This window comes from Mesocricetus auratus, unplaced genomic scaffold (assembly GCF_017639785.1).
Source record: "Mesocricetus auratus isolate SY011 unplaced genomic scaffold, BCM_Maur_2.0 Super-Scaffold_100023, whole genome shotgun sequence".
In the NCBI taxonomy this organism is placed as follows: Eukaryota; Metazoa; Chordata; class Mammalia; order Rodentia; family Cricetidae; genus Mesocricetus; species Mesocricetus auratus.
Window position 1 is genome coordinate 439,942 of NW_024429204.1, and position 17,959 is coordinate 457,900.

At 43.4% G+C, this 17,959-nt stretch overlaps 1 protein-coding gene across 2 annotated transcripts in view; it reads left to right on the forward strand.

The window, feature by feature from the left end:
* The window catches only part of Sdc2 (syndecan 2), a 98,502-nt gene that overhangs the window by 64,963 nt on the left and 15,580 nt on the right, over positions 1–17,959 (forward strand). Inside the window, exons 1-2 of one of the 2 annotated variants that reach the window (XM_040730301.1) lie at positions 13,405–13,440; positions 16,077–16,188. In XM_040730301.1, coding sequence (XP_040586235.1) covers positions 13,411–13,440; positions 16,077–16,188 — 142 coding nt within the window. In that variant the 5' untranslated portion in view covers positions 13,405–13,410. Of the gene's footprint in view, positions 1–13,404; positions 13,441–16,076; positions 16,189–17,959 lie in introns of those variants that run through there. The other variant, XM_005072659.4, reaches the window with a different exon arrangement.

Here is a 17,959-nt window from a genome sequence, read left to right on the forward strand (position 1 = left end):
CCAAAGCGTGCAGCTTGAATTTCAAATTGTCTTTTTAATGTATCAATTTTCAATATACAAATAATTTTGATATTCATGCTGTGGCCCATTTCTTGGCTAATCAAATTGAGTGCTTTGAATTGTGCTTTCTTGTTTTTCCCTTTGCTGCTGGCTGTTGAACCTGGAGTCTTGTGTATGCTGAGCATGTGTTCTCTCTCCAGACTGCACGCTCGCACCTGGATTCTGCTCTCCTGACATAACTGTGCAACAATATCTCCATGGTCACTTGTTTGTTTTTTTCCTGGTGATAATATCTGAGCCACTCACAGTTCATATTTTCTTTTCCCTTTTTTTAAACCCCCAATTCCATTTCTTTAGTCTTTGAATAGATACAAGAATTCCATCACAGCTACACAAGCATAAAAATTGCTCCTGTTCTGTGAATCTGATGTGTTTGTCCAATGAAAAGGCACCAAATTATTGGTTGCATGTATCCTTCCGACAAATAAGTTCCCTTTCTTGATTCTGTTTTTTTTTTTTTTCTCCCCTTTGAAGACTCCTCCCTTTACCTTTAGGCATTCCTCCATAATGGTTGTTTTTATGTTGCTATAAAGAAATACCCAATGCCAGGTAATTTCATAAAAGAAAAGAGACTTATTTGTCTTACACTTTGGGAAGTTCAGAGCATGGTACTGTCAGCAGTGGAGAGCTGGTGAGGGCCACCATAGAGAGTACCAGAATGGCTGGAGTGTGGTGTGTCAGGGAGGGGTCCTATCCCCAGACAGGAAGCTAGAGGCCTCCAGTTGCTTTTTTGCAACCATCTGCTTTTCAAGAGTCCAAGGCTTCCTTCCACAAAGGCTACTTCAGATCTTCCCAAGACCTAAAGACCTTCTGCTGTGCCACACATTTAAAGGTCCTGCTAGGCTTGGAAGGTGCTTTTTGCAAGCCTCATAACCTGAGGTGGTCTCCAAGGCCCGCACAGTGGAAGGAGAGAACCAACTCTTGCAAGTTTTTGTCTAACTTCCACATGTGTGCTGTGGCACATATGTGCCCCACCCCAGCACGAAATAAGCAAATGCATCTAATAATTTTTTAAAACCAAACCAAACCAACCAACAAATGAAAAATAGATCCTACTACCTTTCACACAGTTCCTGAACTCTCAGGACAAACCACATCCAAACCATCATATTTCTCTTTCTGTCCTTAATGAAGCTTTTTCCATTTAGGATGTGATGATCTGTTGTTAAGTACCTTTTCTCTGAGACAATAATCTGATAACCACACCCCCTTTATATCTATTATGAGTCCCAGCCACCTACAAGCTGACATAACTCTTAGTAAGTTCACTTTGCTCTTCTGACCGGTATGAAAATAGTGAAAGCATTTTCAAACTGGGATCATCCCCTACCTCCACGTTTTAGTTGTAAATTCTCAAATGTATGGAAAAATTAAAATAGCAGGATAATATCATGTATCCAAATTTAATAATCGGTGGTATGTTATCATAATATATATGTATGTGTATATGTCCTTAGGTGGTTCCATCAGTAGGAAGTAGAGGATAGTGCTCCCCTGAAGACTTTAGTAGTCCGCCATATGAGTAACACTGTTCTCACCTAAAAAATCTAGTGCTTCAACAGTATTGTCTAATATATATCCCACAGTCAGATTTGCTAGTTGGTCTCAAAAATCTCTTTTCTAGTTTTTTTAAAAATGTGATCCAATGGATCTTTTATATTCTGAAATTAGGTTAACATGTCAGAGACTGTTCATGCAGTCGTGACGGCTACATGGATGGATCAGTGGCAACTAGTTGTGTAAGATATGTAGGCAAATGAGCTGTATTTTATAGTCTAGTCTACACTTGCCTGTTGATTGATGGCAGGTTCTTCTCCTCTGGAGGTACCAGCAGGGCTGTGCAGAACAATCAAATGGGAATGAATAGAAAACACTCTCCACACTTATGAATGGGTCACGTGGTAACATGCTGAAGTCTAGACTGTGTATGTGTTTGTTGATGCCGAAGAGTCTGGTACCATGAAGACAGATGAGCACCCAGACGTTTGCTGACCAGGAAGCATCTCTTTGTGCTGAATTCCTAAGAAGACACCTACTTACTGTAGTGGGGACCATAACCCAGGCCACAGCTCAGAATATGTGGGAGGCCTAAGGAGTGCACTAGGAATTTGGCTTTGTGAAAATTGATAGTTTCAATTATTGGTACCATCTTAAGTTTATGGGATAATCGAGTAGGCTGCACATAATATTTCCCATACCTTCTGTTTAGTTTAATTTCTGTCTCTATGATAAAATGTCTTGACAAAAATAACTCAGGGGAGAAGAGGTTCATTTTGGATCACAGTCCCAGGTGACAGTCCGTCATAGCAGGGAAGTCAAGGTGGTAGGAGCCGAAAAACGGAAGTTCACATCATATCCAGGATCAGGAGCAGAAAGAAGTGGATGTGTGCCCACTTGTTTGCTTGTGATGACCTCAGTTTCTTCACTCAAACAGTTCAGGTCACCTTGCCTAGGGAACGGTGCTACCCACAGCCATTTACCCAATGAAGATAATCCTGGAAAGACATGTCCATCAAACAGCCCCATGTAGACCACGCCTCATCGAGAGTCTTTTCCAGGTTTATCAGAACTGTGTTGACCACTAAAGCTAAAATTCCCTCTTCCCCCACTTTATATACTAATACATCTTATGTTAGTGAGGTGCATTTTTTTTTTTTTTGCAATCGGTGAACCAGTACTGAGACATTATTATTAACTGCAATTCAGAATTGATGTTAAGGTTGGTTCTTCACATTGCAGTATTCTGTGGGTTTTGATGATTTCATATTGTCATGTGTCCACCATTACAGGATAATGCAGGATATTTCAGTGCCCTAGAGTCCAATATACCGTGCATATTTATCTCCCTCTTTTTAATGCCAATTCCCTGGTAACTCATGATGTTTCTAACATCTCTGTAGTTCTGCTTTTCCCAAGATATCCTGAAACAGCATTATACGATATGTAGCCTTGCCATATTAGCTTCCTTTATTGAGCAAGATACACGTCATACTTCCTCCATATGTCTTGATAGCCCATTTGTGTTTGTTCCAGTATCCTGATGTACCCATTGGTCTAACCATTCACATCACTTACTATTGTATATTTTAAAGTGTGTGTGTGTATGTGAGTGCACACACACACACATGTCCATGTATGTGGTAGTGCATGTGTGGAGGTCAGAAGACAAACTGTGGGTGTCTCTTCTCTCTTCCTATCACATGGGCCCTGGAGATCCAACTCAAGTCTTCAGTTTTGACAGCAGGGCACCTCTACCTACTGAACTGCATCACTAGCCCTTACTGTTGTATTTTTAAACAAATAATAGAACACTTCTGTACATAAGAGCTGCTGAATCAATAGTCATTAAATGACCTAGTTAGATAGATGGGGATAGACAGGGCAATTAAGTTGTTAGACACTGACTACTGCAAATATACAGATAAGCAGCTTATCCAAGAGGAGAATGCTTAGGCTGGCAATATAGATGGCTTTTGAGACCCAGGCTTTTAAGCATCATCTCAGATCTCTCCAGAAACACATTGTTCAATAACGCCAGCCACCAGCCACTTGTGGCTACTAGAACATAAATTGATTAAAAGTAAATCAAAAAAGCGAGTATCTCAAATTGCACGGGCTACCTTCCCACTGCTCCATAGCCATCCGTGGCTGGTGGCTACCATTTTGAACAACACAGATGCAGTTATTTCCTTCACTGCAGAAACTTTCACTGGCTTAGCCCTGATTCACATAAAAGCATTCCGGCTGGGGGATGGGATTGGAATTAGTTGACCAAGCTGATTCTGGTTTCTCTAATGCATTAGCCTTTTTGTGTAACCACCACTTTACAATAGAAGAGATGAAGCCGAGAGATTTGTTTGCTGGGGGAAAAAATGTTGCTTAAAATGACTCGCTGGGGGATAAAAAGACTGTCCAGGCCAGTGAAGCTGTGAAATGCCCCCACACGACAGCCCCAGGATGCTTGGCTTGACAACAGTCTGGACCCTTGATCAGCTAGTGTTAAGTAGTCTTACAGAACTCCCAACTCTTGCAAATTTAGTTGGGTGAAAAGCAAAGGCTTTCTCTAAGGGAATGGGATAGGTATGGAGAGGAGTTCGACTTCTCAAGTGAGAACTGAGAAGTTTATGCCCATCCCTTCCAAAACTCCTATGGCCACTGCATGCCAGGAATGTGAAGCCTGAATGAATAGCTGACATGTGCCACAGAAATTGTAGCTGGCTCCCTTGAAATTGAAATTACTGTTATTTGGGAGCAAAACAAATAGCAGTTAAGTTTTTCCCCTTTTGCCAGCTCTTTGGATGTGGTCAGATCTGATTTCATTCCCAGGGTGGGTGTAACACTGTGCTGTCACTCTGTTTAGATTTAAGTCTTCTGTTCATTTTACATATGGTGTTTTGATAGAGTCTTCAGGTTTTTCCTCTGAGGGAAAAATTGCCAATAACCAAGATTGTATTAAATTGTGTTTTTCCTTAGTATCTAATCTGGAAATTTGCTGTTGACATTGGCAATGATTTTTAGTATGATTGTAGAGGCAAACGTGAAATTGCATTACCTGTACATTGAAACTTTAAACACTGACTTCTTGCCTTTTTAAATGCCTGAGACCTACTAATGAAAAGGTGAACTTGACAAAATACCATATCAACCATAATTCCTGTGAAAAGACTTAACGTATTGTGGTATTTGGAGGTTCAGTCAGGGTGTGACCACTTGGAATCATAGCTGTCTATAAATACAGGCCTAGAATTGACAGTTTTCTCTAAAAGCAGGCACAGAGAAAATAGTATATTATCCTGAAAATTGAGAATTTAAAATGCCAGATCTCAAATGAAGTTGAATTTTCAGTCTTTAATCCACTTTTGCCTGCTAAACAACTGTTGCAAGAGTAGCCAAAGCTTAATCAGTATTTAATAATTATTGAGCTTATTCAACTGACTTTACAAAGAAAAAAAAAAAAAACAAGACTCTGTCCCCTTTGGACAAAAGGCAGAGTATTAGATGAGTTTGTCATATGTGGTATGGTGTGTGTGTGTGTAATTTAGATAGTGTTGCATGTTAGTGAAGCCTAGAAGAATTGTTTATGGTTTCTTAACATTGAATTATTTTCTTAAAAGCTATGAAAGAGGAAAGAGTCAATATTAAGTCTTTTGGAAGGGCAGCTTTTTACAGATCCCCACCCACCCAGAACAATTGATTACAGCTACTTTTATACGGGATCTAAAGGAACGATCTGTATTAAAAACAGCATTCTTTTGGGCTGAGCTTGAACAGCTCCAAATGGGTTTCCATGGGGGCTGCCCTGCTATGTGACCACTGGAAGAAACTGTGACCATTGCCAGTGGGATAGGGCCATCCAGGCAGGAGAAAGGCACGTAAGTGAGGGGTGCCTGGCACGCATGCCAGAGAGGTTGTCCTGGCAGCTGTGCTCATTCAGCCGCATTCTTCATCCTCGAAAGCAGGAGGGGCAGAGGCAAGCCGCTCTTGGACAGGCGACAGTGCACAAGGTTACGCTACAGGTAGGGGAGTCTCCGGAGCATTGGGCAGAGCTAGGGGTCTCCAGTCACAGCTGGGGCTAGTGGTGAGGGATGGCTTCCCAGCCTCCGGGGTCTTCAGCTGTTGTCCCGAGGCTCTTGGGGGAGTGGACGCATCTTCATTTGGTGTTTCACAGTGCAGCCTGACCTTGCTAGTCGGGCCACACGTTGACCTACACCCAGTTGTATTCCTGCACCAATTAATTCTGCACTAATTGCATTCCCTGGATAATAATTAAGATGAAACTGAGTAGGGGGGGCTTTCATTTAAAAGAAAATTAGGTAATACTTTTTAGGTTCGGGGGTTTTTTTGTTGATGCTGTTTTGACAGATTCTCACTGTGTAGCCCAAGCTGGCCTTTAACTTGTGACTCTACTGCCTCAACTTTCCCCATGGCTGGCATTGGCAGATGCCTGCCCAAGGAACACTTTTATACACACGCAGCCAAAAGCTGCCTTACAGAAGACATGTATGTATAGGAATGGATCTGCCTTACAGAAGACATGTATGTATAGGAATGGAGCTGCCTTTTACTTTGGACACGCTGAAGATTCTGGTGAGAGTGGGCTCTCTAGAGAGAGGTGACTTCGTATCATCATGTTTGGGTGGCACTCTTGGGTGCTGGATCATTGTGGAAGAAAACCTTTGGTATGATTTCCTACAAAACCTTGTGGGATCGGCTGGTAACTTCTGTTGGCCTTGGACAGAGTTGGAGAAAGAATTCTTCGAGTTGCTGGGATGCTAAGATTTACTTCTGTTAGTCTCTCATATTTTTTTTAACAAACTAAATGTCTGATCTGTAATGAATTGGTGTTTACGAGTGTGCATTCTAACCACTATGATCTGTAATGAATTGGTGTTTACGAGTGTGCTTTCTAACCCCTATTTTAGTAGTTGCTGGTGAATTACCATACATCATCCTTCTTTGAGGCAAAAAAAAAAATAATAATGAACTATGCTGCTTTAAAAAAAAAGCTTTCATGTGGTTCTTAAATATTTTTGACAAGGCACATAATTTTATCCACCTTGCAGCCTCTTTCTTAACTTCCTCTGTTCTCTACAGCCTCATAGCATAAGTCATGTGATCCTGTGAGCGGCCTGTCAGGGTGTCTTCTTAGACAGGTCTAAGTTCCTATGGAAGGAGATCAGAATCCCAGGGAGTTAGGTTGCCTTTCATACATCAAAATATGAATAAATAAAATAAAAAAGAGCAGTTCCTTTCTATAAAGAGAAGAAACATCTGAGTCTGGAAAGAAAAGGACAGTTTTTCCAGGACGTTATCAGAAGAGAAATAATCATTCTCTTGGACACATGCAACTGCATAGTGACTTCCTGCTAGGTGCTCATGGCCTGTCATTCAGAACAGCTGCTTCCACTCTACCTGTGAGAAAGCACTGTTCTTATCTAACCTTTGGGTTTATTGCTTCTGTTTTATCTTTATTGCCTTTGTTTAGGTTGTAGGTTTTTTTTTTCTAAGTGTTTTGTTTTTCTCCCCCCTAAGTGTTAATAAAGTGTTTTCAGTCTTCTATATTGTAAATGAGTAGTTACAAACGCTGGCTGTCTTCTGCAAACAGCCCTCCTAGGTGATCCAGTCATGGAGTCAACTCAGGCCAGCCGAGTGGCTCCAGTTGCAGGTAACATCTGTTTCATAGCAAGGATACTGAAAGCCAGGAGCAGTTCAGACACTGGATAGCTAGCTGGCATTTGAGACCTACAGGTGTCAGGACAGTATACTCTGGTCGGCGCTGGAGCCAGGTTAGAAACCACCTTGTTAACCGGGTAACCAAGTAACTTCCCCATAACTTGGAGTGGATTTTTCTGCCTGAGGTGATTAGGATCAGGAAGTAGCTAAAGAAAATTGGCAGTTAGTTCCTGGACTCTTGTCTGTTTTATTAGATTCGTTGCCTTTATGACCTTAAATAAAACGGATCAGGAGTGGTCCGAAAACTTCTATGATCCTGGCACACCTTCCATGGTGATGTCTGCAGATTCTTTTATGCGTTCATGTGTGTGCATGCGTGCTCATGGAGGGTGTGCATGTGTATGGAGCACACAGGTGTGTGTGTGCATTTATGTATAGTCATTCCTTAGTAGCCCTCCACCCTGTTTGTTTTGGTATTTTGAGACAGGGTTTCTCTGTGTAGTCCTGGCTGTCATTGAACTTGCCATGTAGATCATGCTAGCCTCTTAACTCGGAGATTTGCCTGCCTCTGTCTCCCGAGTGTTGGGTTTAAAGGCATTGTATAAAGTGTTGACGTGACCTCTCCCAGGGTATGGCTGTGGGAAAGGTTTTATTGTAGAGATGAGGGAGAGTACTTCCAGAGCATATAGAAAAGTCCAAAGTAGCGAGAGAAAGTGATATATACTCAACATGGCCAGCAGAATGAACCAGGCCGTGACAGGAAAAGAGAGGGGGAAGAGCGAGAGAGGATGAAAGGAGAGGAAGATAAAAAGAGAAAGAGCAAAGAGAGGAAGACAAAAGACCAAGAGAGTGCATGGTCAAAATGGAAGGGTTATATAGGAATGAGAAGCTGGCCTTTAGGGTAGAGGATGGGGTGAGAAGAACCACAGGTACTGATTGAGCCTGGAGGCCATCACACTCTTTGGTATGGTGATAGGCACCACAGCTAGCCATTTATCATGACCGTAGACACCACTGTCATTCTTATATTTAAAATATTATTTTCTATGATAATTTCTGAGGGAAGACCTATGTGCTCTAATAGTGAAAGTTTTTATGATTTCCCTTCCTTTTTTCTCTCCATCTCTCTCCATCCCATGTGGCCCAGACAAGCATTGAGTTCATGGTTCTCTTGCTCCCTCCTGAGACCACACCCCCAGATTTGAAGCCCCTCAAAACCCAAGGTGATTCCTAAAGGGTCTGAGCCTCTGTTAGTTAGTACTGTGTGGATAGCACAGGATTCTTTGTATGGCAGTGATGGGGTGCTGTACTCCCCTTCAATATTCAGACTCACTTCTACTGCAGTTCTCTGCAACACCGGTGAGTTGGAAATTCTTCCATCACTGCTACAGGCCTTTGAGCCCTGGATCATTCTCCAGCATTGCTTCCCATGGCATTCTGTCATCCCTGATTTGGGTGGAGAATGCACACAAACCTAGAATCGTAGGCGTTGAAAAACTCCTTAGAATGAATTATTAAATCCAAACCAGAGCTTGTTGGCTTCCTGTGCTTGGCTTGGAATCTGTTCTATGATGATAGTTTTTATAAAGCACTTATGAATAGGAAGTAGACTCCAAATATCTTTGCTCCCACCTCCTGCCAAACTCTACTAGGAAACAGCATCTCATTACTTCCGTTAGGATTTATTAATACTGACCTCAACACTTGGGTCTTTCAGGTTTGGCTCCCAGTGCTTCTATTTTTACTGTAATCTAAACTGTGGTCCTATGGATATCAAAATAAATACTGGAATTTTCTAGCTTGGGAAGGGGAGAGGCAGCAATACTTACAATAACATTATCTACAAACATCTTGCTTCCCTCTGCTACTCCAAAAACGGGAAAAGGCGTGAGGTAGAGGACATCTGCAAGTAATAGACATTTTCCTTTTGTGTGTCATGTATATTCATCATAACCCACTCACCATCCCAGGCCCTGCCTTACTGTGCATTGCTTTGGAGATTCCTGTTTCTGTCGCCAACAAATTTAACTCAACACAAAGGGTGCTTGGGAATCTGAAGCCATCAGTATAAACGGAAGTATGGCTACTCAGTGTGTTCTGTTCATGTTTTTTTCTCTTTCGTCCCTTGATCCCTTGATCACCTTTTCTGTTGTAGTTGTTACCAAGGAAGAAGACTCCTATTTTGTTTAGAAATAGCAATAAACCAACTTGTTTCAGGAAAGGGATTGTGTGTGTGTGTGTGTGTGTGTGTGTGTGTGTGTGTGTGTGTGTGTGTGTTTGTGTGTTTGTGTGTTTGTGTGTGGTATGGTATGGGAGATCAACCCCAGGACATTACACTTGCTAGTCAAGTAGTCTACCAACGAACTGCTTCCTTAGCCCCAGAAAAACACTTAAAAAGCAGATATGTTAATTAAGATTTGTCAAGCAATGGTATCAAAATTAAGAAGTTGCAGAAGGGCAATAGGTGAAAATTGCCTCCAGATGGAATATTTTTACTCTTAATAGGTTTCCTCTGTAATTACTACAAAGCCGGAGCCGTGTCAAGAATTTAGGTGCAGAGGCTTAGATGTCTTTCCTACTCTGTCCCTTCAGTTAAGTGTTCTTCATCACGAAGATGCGGCCTGTGGAAACCAACAGATTGTGTGCATAACGTTTGGAGAATGGTATGTCAGGGTTATGGTTGTCAGCAAATGAACGTATGCTTTCTTGATAGTATGCATGATCAGGGCTACTCCTTGTCACCAAGTTCTAGACTAAAGAGAAATGGGACTGGGGAACAGACATCGCGTTTTGTGTATTCTACTGCATGGGGCGGGTGGGAGCAGGAAGAAGGTGGCTTCATTCTGTTGAGTACGCATGTAAGATTGTCTGGGCCCCAGATCTGACGTGGTACTTTAAATTTGTCCAGCGGCCTAGCTTTCGAGCCAAGCATCATTTCAGTAGAGTCTATCCACAACACAGTTGGAAGCCCAATAGTTTTCAGTGACAGTATACTTTGCATTCATGGAGTGAGGCCCCCTTTGAAAGCATTGGATCATAAATTCTGGTTAGTGTCTGTGAGTCACACAACACCCTGGCGAGATATTTTGGTTTAGGTAAAGCGCGTATATGTTGATTATGGTGCTGAACACTGAATCACAGCACAATTTTTATGTGAGAATTTTTGCTTAGGACCGCTCTTGACTGCTTGCAGGCCTTTGTTAATACCCTGCAGTAACGCAGGGTTACTTTGTAAAAGCTATTTTCAGCCATTTTCCCCTAAGACTAGCACTTTGCTGGCTCATTAGAGACATTTAGTTCTTCTGCAGATGAGAACACTAGGACACCCACTATGCCTCCGCTTTCTCAGTAAATTAATTTCTTACCCCCTTCCTTCTTTTGATGTTGCTTTTGAGACAGACTCTCACGGTGTAGCCCAGTTTGGCCTACAACTTCTTTCGCCAACCAAACTGACCATAAACCCTGATCCTCCTGCCCCAGCGTCTTAAGTGCTGGGGGATTACATATGTGAGCACCATCATAGCGGGCTCATTGGAGATACTCTTAATGGGTCAGGGTCTCTCCCACAGGCGTGGGCATCTTTATTGAGAGCTTTTCTCACAGTTTGGAGCTAACTCCAGCATACCCTTCTGTAAAGGCAAGAAAACGTCCATCTGTTTTTTGTTTTTTTTTCTCCCAGATGTGGTGTCAGCTAGGTCATCTTTAAAAGGCCTAAAGAATCAACCTGCCAGAAAACTTGGGCTTCTCTGCATTGAGCCTACTTCTGCAGGCAGACGGTAGGCAAGGGAGGAGGATGCAGAAGGCACTGAAGTGGGCTCTGTGACCGCCAGCCACACTATGTTTATTACTTTTAAAGGGATTTTTTGTCAAAGTACAAAATCAGCTATTTCTCATATCGGGCTTTGCTCTTGCTGTGTCTTCCGCTAGCTTCCCCTTCGTACACATTCTGTTTTTAAGTCGCGCACATGCGAATGCATACACACGAACACGCGCGGGCATGCGTGTGCGCGTGCACACACACACACACACACACCACTGAGTTTTGTTGTAGTAGTTGGCATAGTTCTTCTCTGTGTGTCTCTCACTTATAGGATCTAAGAGTTTTTCCCCCCCATGCTTCCCCTTTGACCTTGCCTTTTTATTTTCTTTTTGGTTTTTCTAGACAGGGTTTCTTTGTATTGTTTTGGAGGCTGTCCTGGAACTCTCTCTGTAGACCAGGCTGGCTTCGAACTCACAGAGGTCTGCCACCAACGCCTGCCGACCTTGCCTTTTTCTATGAATAGCTCAGATTTTAGTATGTGTAGGAAAACGGTGTCGGCCTGGAAAATTGTTAGACAGTAGACAAGTCCCTTTGCACGAACCCTTGAAATGGGTGCCCGTAAACATCCCTGGGCTTGTTCTTCTGTCGTATCCACTACGGTAAAGGGCGAGGAGAGTATCCTTGTCCAAAGCTAGGCAGGAAGTTCTTTCTGCTACATTTTAATGATGTAGACACTTCTCAAAAGTAATGAAAGGCAACTGGCACCTGTGGCTGTAGGCAACCTCATTCCCTGCGAGGGGGGGTTGGGTCAGTAGGATGTTAGACAGGGAATGAACTGTGGAGCCAGTTCCCACCCTCCCATGCTTCCCCCCCTCCCCACCGACCCCCATCCCCGTCAACTCTTCTGCTCCATGGAAAGGGTGAGGCCTTCCATGGGGGAATCATCAAAGTCTTGTCACATCATTTGGAGCAGGGCCTGGGCCTTCCCGCATGTGTCTAAGCTGAGAGAGCATCCCTCTGTGGGGAAATGGGTTTCCATTGTCCATTCGTACACTAGGGATAAATACTGTTCCGCTACCAGAGGCCCCATAGACTAGCAGGTTTTCTTCTTCAGGCTACTTCCTTGCTCTCCGCAGCTTCCCCTTCTGATCCTGAATTCCCATCTTGCAGCGGCCAGGAGGGGGGGAGAGGTCTGAAAGGTCAGCTCTGTTGTTCTCTGAACCCTGTTGGCCAACAGAGTCAGCTCTGCCTCATCGTAGCCATGGCGCGAGCCAAACTAAACAGCCTCTGTATCCGCTCCACACGCCGGCCTCTGCGCCTTTCCCCTCGATTACGTCATCCAGTCCCTCTGTACCACTGCACCACCGAGCGTGTGCAGAGCGTATGCTGACAGCGAGAGAGGGAAAATCGGTAGCTGGGAGTCGTCATCGTCGCCCCCCCCACCCCCGTCCCCCGTCCCCCTTCGTGGCCTTAGAGAGATAGATGCACATCACCAAGTCTTAAGGGGAGGCTGGTGCGTGACTTATTAGCGTTTTCAAGCGCATCAACCTCAAAATCCTTTACCAACACAGGGTGTGAAAGTCTTCAGAAACGAATCCTGCGTTGGTGGCGCACGCCTTTAATCCCAGCACTCGGAAGGCAGAGGCAGGCGGATCTCTGTGAGTTCAAGGCCAGCCTGGTCTACACAGCAAGTTCTAGGACAGTCTCTAGAACAATACAGAGAAACCCTGTCTCGGAAAACAAAACAAAACAAAAAAAACCAAAAAACAAACAAACAAAAACAAAAAACAAAAGAAAGTCTTCAGAAACGGCATTGGTCTTGTTTGAAACAGTGTCTCGGGGGGGGAATGGGGCAACAGAGAATTCATGGAGCATTATTTGCTGCAGGTGAAATGGACCCTGCTTGGTCTTAAAGTGTACTCTATAGAAAGATGTGGCTGATCACCGCCCCTCCTTGTGTTCTCAGCATCCTTGAAATCTGAGCAGGAGAGAATGACTTTAATTTGATGTCAGTATTACCTGCACCCCAATGAGTGATGGAAAAACAAATAATTTTGGCCGCCTCTGAACACATTAGACATCTGGGCAGCCCTGAGCCACCCTGGAACTGGAGGACCAAAGTGACTTCAATCAGGCCTCTCTAGGTGTCTCTGTCCCTGTCTCAAATCCTATAGTAATCCAGACCCCACAGCCACCTCTTAAGCCAATGACTCATCATAACACACAGTGTGCTTAAAATGTGATGTTTCTGGAATTCTCCAGGAGAATCCCACCTGCCAGGCATTGTGACAGTTCTGGTCCAGACAACCGGATCGTCTAACAACAAGAAACTTGGTTGCTACATAAAAATAAAGTATTTCAGTATTAGCACTGCCATGCCAGATTTCTTTGAGTGAGAGATCCAAGAAGAAAATGAAATGCACCCAATGTCAAGAAAAGAGAAACTGGTTTCTAAAATGTTTTTCTTAACTTTTACGACTCTGGGTCACTTAAGTAGACGTAATGCATGGTGTGGGAAGTATGCGGCAGGGTACCTCAGAGGCTTGAATTCAAGAGCATTTAACTATAAGGATCCTAGAGGTCTTGGGGTGTGTGTTTCTGAAACCTGAGTCCAAGTTTGCTTAAGCCAGTGTGGTTTGGTAATCTCAGCTGACAAATATTTATTGAGTACTCATGCACTTTGAGCTGGACAAAGAACAAGGTCACACAGGTTATTGAAGACCTGTATCGACACGTGGTTTGTCAACCAGAGGCAAGGAGAATACATATGAGCCGATTAACAATAACAGCAAACCTCTGTCTTAACTGGCGCATGCACCACAAAGTCAAAAGCAAGTTCGTAACTAGGGGGACATACAAGAAAAACAGCTAGAGAAGTCCGAGAGTGTTTTGAAAAGCAGGCAGGATTTGACAGCGGTAAACGGGTCCTTAGGTTAGTTAATAAGACAAGGTTTAATCCAGTAGCTTTGGGGTGGGAGCACAAACTAGTTCAACACAAGTAGTGTTTTCTGGGCACCTACTATGTGCCAGACACTGGGATTTAGTGCTGTGGAGTGGGGAGGCTTTCTAGAAGATCCTGATATAGCAGGCTGAGTCCAGGATGCCCCTTGTATACCAACTCCCACAAATGCTCAAGTCTTTTATATAAAACGACAGGTTTTTGCACATGAGTTGCACATATTCAGTTTTTCCCTGTGTACTTTAAATCATCTCTAGGTTACTTACAATAGCGAATACAATGTAAGTGCTATGCAAATAGCTTTTGTTTGCTATGACAAGGAAAAAAAGTCTGCATATGCTCAGTACTGATTTTTTTCTATTTTTGTATACTTATTTATCTTGAGACGGGGTCTTATTAGATAGCGTAGGCTGTCCTCAAACTTGTGATCCTCCTGCCTCAGACTCACTAGTATATGTATACATATATATTTTTTTTCAATCTCTAGTAGTTTGAACCCATGGATGTGGGTCCCAGGAATGTGTAGGGCTATGTGCACAGCCTTCTCACTCAAGCGAACTGAGAATGTAATGGCGTCAGTTGCATGGAGCTACAGCATGCAGGAGTCTCCATTCAGTTTGCAGGCTTTAAGAATGAAAGTGTGGGATGGACAGAGGCTTGAAAACTGGTGTTTTGTAGAATTGCCTCAGATTACAGAGGGAAGCACTAACTGTGTGGCAGGAAGGCTCCAGAACATTCCTGGCTAGAGTGGGAGAGGTATTACTCATGCCTGCAAACCAGCCTGCTGGAACCCAAATCCCTAAGGGCGTGTCCTCTGAATCTGTCAGTGTGATAGCTTAGACAAAGTGATTCCCATCCTTTTTATTCCTTGGCATCAAGGCCCGTGGAGAATGTGGGCTCACATTTAAAATCCTCCTGCCTCTCCAGCCAGCCCCTGAAACTTGAGAGGATAAAGTACTGCTTGTTTGGAGCCCATGCCTGCTAGTCTTCCCAGGAAGGTTCACTAGCATTGACTGCTAAAACCAAGCTTTATTTTTAGCAAAAATCTAATTGAAACCAACATAGCAAGGGAAACATTTTTTATAATTCCTCTGAGAGACAAACATCCAATTTGATCATTAAAAGTAGGATAATAATGCATGCCACCAGTTCCAAAGTTAAACTTTGTTTAGAGGCTACTAGTCTGAGATACTGGTGGTAAAATAACCAATTAACTAAAAACCACTTTTAAAAATTCCATGTCTGCTTTATCTGCAGTTCATGCAAGTGACTCCTTTGGCAGGATTAGATGAATTTTAATAGTAACCTCTTACTGAAGAGCTGAGAAGCTGTGGAACTGGGGTATTTGGTGACTGGTCCCTCTCCACATTAAGCCTATGCTTTCCTGTCATCAAGTGCCTGTAATACAGGAAAAAGTGCTCTTGTGGGTTTATCTGTATTTGTCATTAAACTTTGCTAAGCCAGGAAGCCTGAAAAGTGGGCTTGCTGTGGGCTCTTGCCCTTGGCAGATAAGCCCCACAGGCCCGGCTCCACACAGGTTGCCTTGCCGGGCATCAGTGTGGGTCTGTTCTGTACAGAAATCCCTGGACTTCCCTGTCATCTTGGGAGCACGCATCTGTACTGAGAAAGCCAAGCTTGGCCAAGCCTGTGAGTGTCTGGTGTGTCTTAATGGGTCTCTAAGCGATGATTTAGCCCAGTGTCCTAATACCTGGCTTTATGTTTCCAAGAAAGCCTGTGAGTGTTCTGTAGCTTAGCGTTCTCCGTCCAGGAATCTCATTTGTGACAGAAGGAATGTCTCAGATGGTTTATTAGCTTGGGACAAGAGATACTCGGACAAGTGGAGTGGAGTGGAATGAACAAAGTCTATGCCAGAAGGTGGACGACTTTTACAAGATTAGGTCGCATGAATTTCCTTGGGGGGCAGGAGTGTGTGTGTGGTCAGCCCTTGATGTCGTGCAAGTTGCTGAAGTGTCGTGCATGAGGGGTGGCTAGACAGGAGGATCCAGAGCACAGCATGAGGGGTTCCAGTCCCTGGTGAAGGATGTGCAGAGCTCGAACAGTAGACAAAGCGGCAGCCTTTTTCCGATCCGACCATCCTGAGTTGCTTTGTCTTTCTTTTCTCAGAGAGCAGAGCTGACATCTGATAAGGACATGTACCTTGACAACAGCTCCATTGAAGAAGCGTCAGGAGTATACCCTATTGATGATGATGACTATTCTTCTGCCTCTGGCTCAGGTAAACCTGCCTGCTGGATACCGTTCTCTGTGCCTGGGCATGCGCGGAGTGTGTCAAAGTCACAAGCATAATTTTGGGGTGCAAATTCTAGTTTTTTGCAACGTAAGCTATGAGATCTTGGGAATTTAAGTCTCAGTTTCCTCGGTTACAAAATAGGAATAAATATTTAATTATACATAATATTTTATGTACATTATATATTTAAGTGTTTGTTTTTTATATAATTTTTAATTTAAATTAGAAACTAATTTGCTTCAGGTGTCAATCCCAGCTCCCTCTCCTTCCCCTCCTCCCTTGCCCCTCCACCAGATCCCCAGCCCCCACCCAATCCCCAAATATCTGTATTTTTATATATTCATAAGTAAATAGTTCCAGGTATTTGCTACATAAAGTGTTTTTTAGGGATTAAGGAAGTTGAGATGTTAGCCTTAAATTTGATTGTTAAGATTTTCAGAGTATGGTGATAGAAACTACCCTTTAAGAAATCCTGCCAATATCAGTTTCATAAAATGCCTGTTCTATGTTAAGATTATACTCGAAACTGAAACTTATAGGCTTTTACTTATATCACTCATCAGTAGGAGGAACAGTGTAGCAGCCGTGTAATATAAAGGTAGCTTTGTATATTTGACTCCATTAGTGTATTAGTTATCTGTTGCCTCTGCAATGCTGCCTAACAAACCATTCCAACACTCAATAGCTCGCAGCAATAGGCATTTACTTAATTCATTGTTCTGCAGGTTTGCCATTTAAGGCTGGCCGCTCACGTGTTTGCAGCCGAAGCTTGGCAGATTTTTGGCTTAGCCCTGTCATGTGTCTGGGAAAACTGAGCAGACTTGGCCTTAGTCCACATGACCTTTCATTCTCCATGTGGCCAGCCATTTGTTCACAGAGTGAAGTAGAAATCTAATCCTAGACTTAGAGCTTGGCACAGCATCGTGTGTGTGTGTGTGTGTGTGTGTGTGTGTGTGTGTGTGTGTGTGTGTGTGGCAGTGCCAGGAATCAAAACCAGTATATTTATTGGCTCTATTATTCTTGTGACCAGTATATTAGCTTTATTATTCCTGTGACCAGGTCCCTAATAGAAGTGCCACAAGGGAGGAAGGATCTATTGTGGCTCGTGGTTTCAGAGGATTTGTTTGACCCCATGTGCCTATGTGGAACATGGCAATTGGTATATTTAATGGAGGAGGCCCTTCGCTTCATAGTTGACAGGAAGCAGATGATGTGGAAGGCAATGCTGACTATGTATAACCTCCCAAGGCAAGCCCTGTTACCAACATCCCCTGCCTTCTAAAGTTTGTACCGCCTTGCAAAATAGCACCACTAGGTAGGGACCAACTGTCCAATGCAAGAATCTGTGGGGGCACATCCCATATTCAAACTATAACGCCCAGGGTCCCATGCATGCATACCACTGAGCAATGTTCCCAGCCCTAAGTTGCATCTCTTAGTGGAGGGAGCTATCATCACATTGCAGAGGATTCGGGTACAAGGAGGAGTAAATGAGCTTGGGCACTTCCCCCACTATATCTTACCTGGAAATGCTTTGCCTGTGCCAGGAATGGCTCCCAAGAAGTCGAGAAAAAGGAAGACCTAAGCAGGTAGTTAGTGGATAAGCCAGCAGTATCTGGCTGGTAGCATGTAAGAAAGTCTTAGCAAAATCTTTCTTGGAGTGTCTATTACAGATTAGATTTAGCTCTGGTAACGGTTATTATGCTGAATATAAATGTGTGACAGTGGGGTTGGCCTAGGTTTCAGAAGGCCCTAG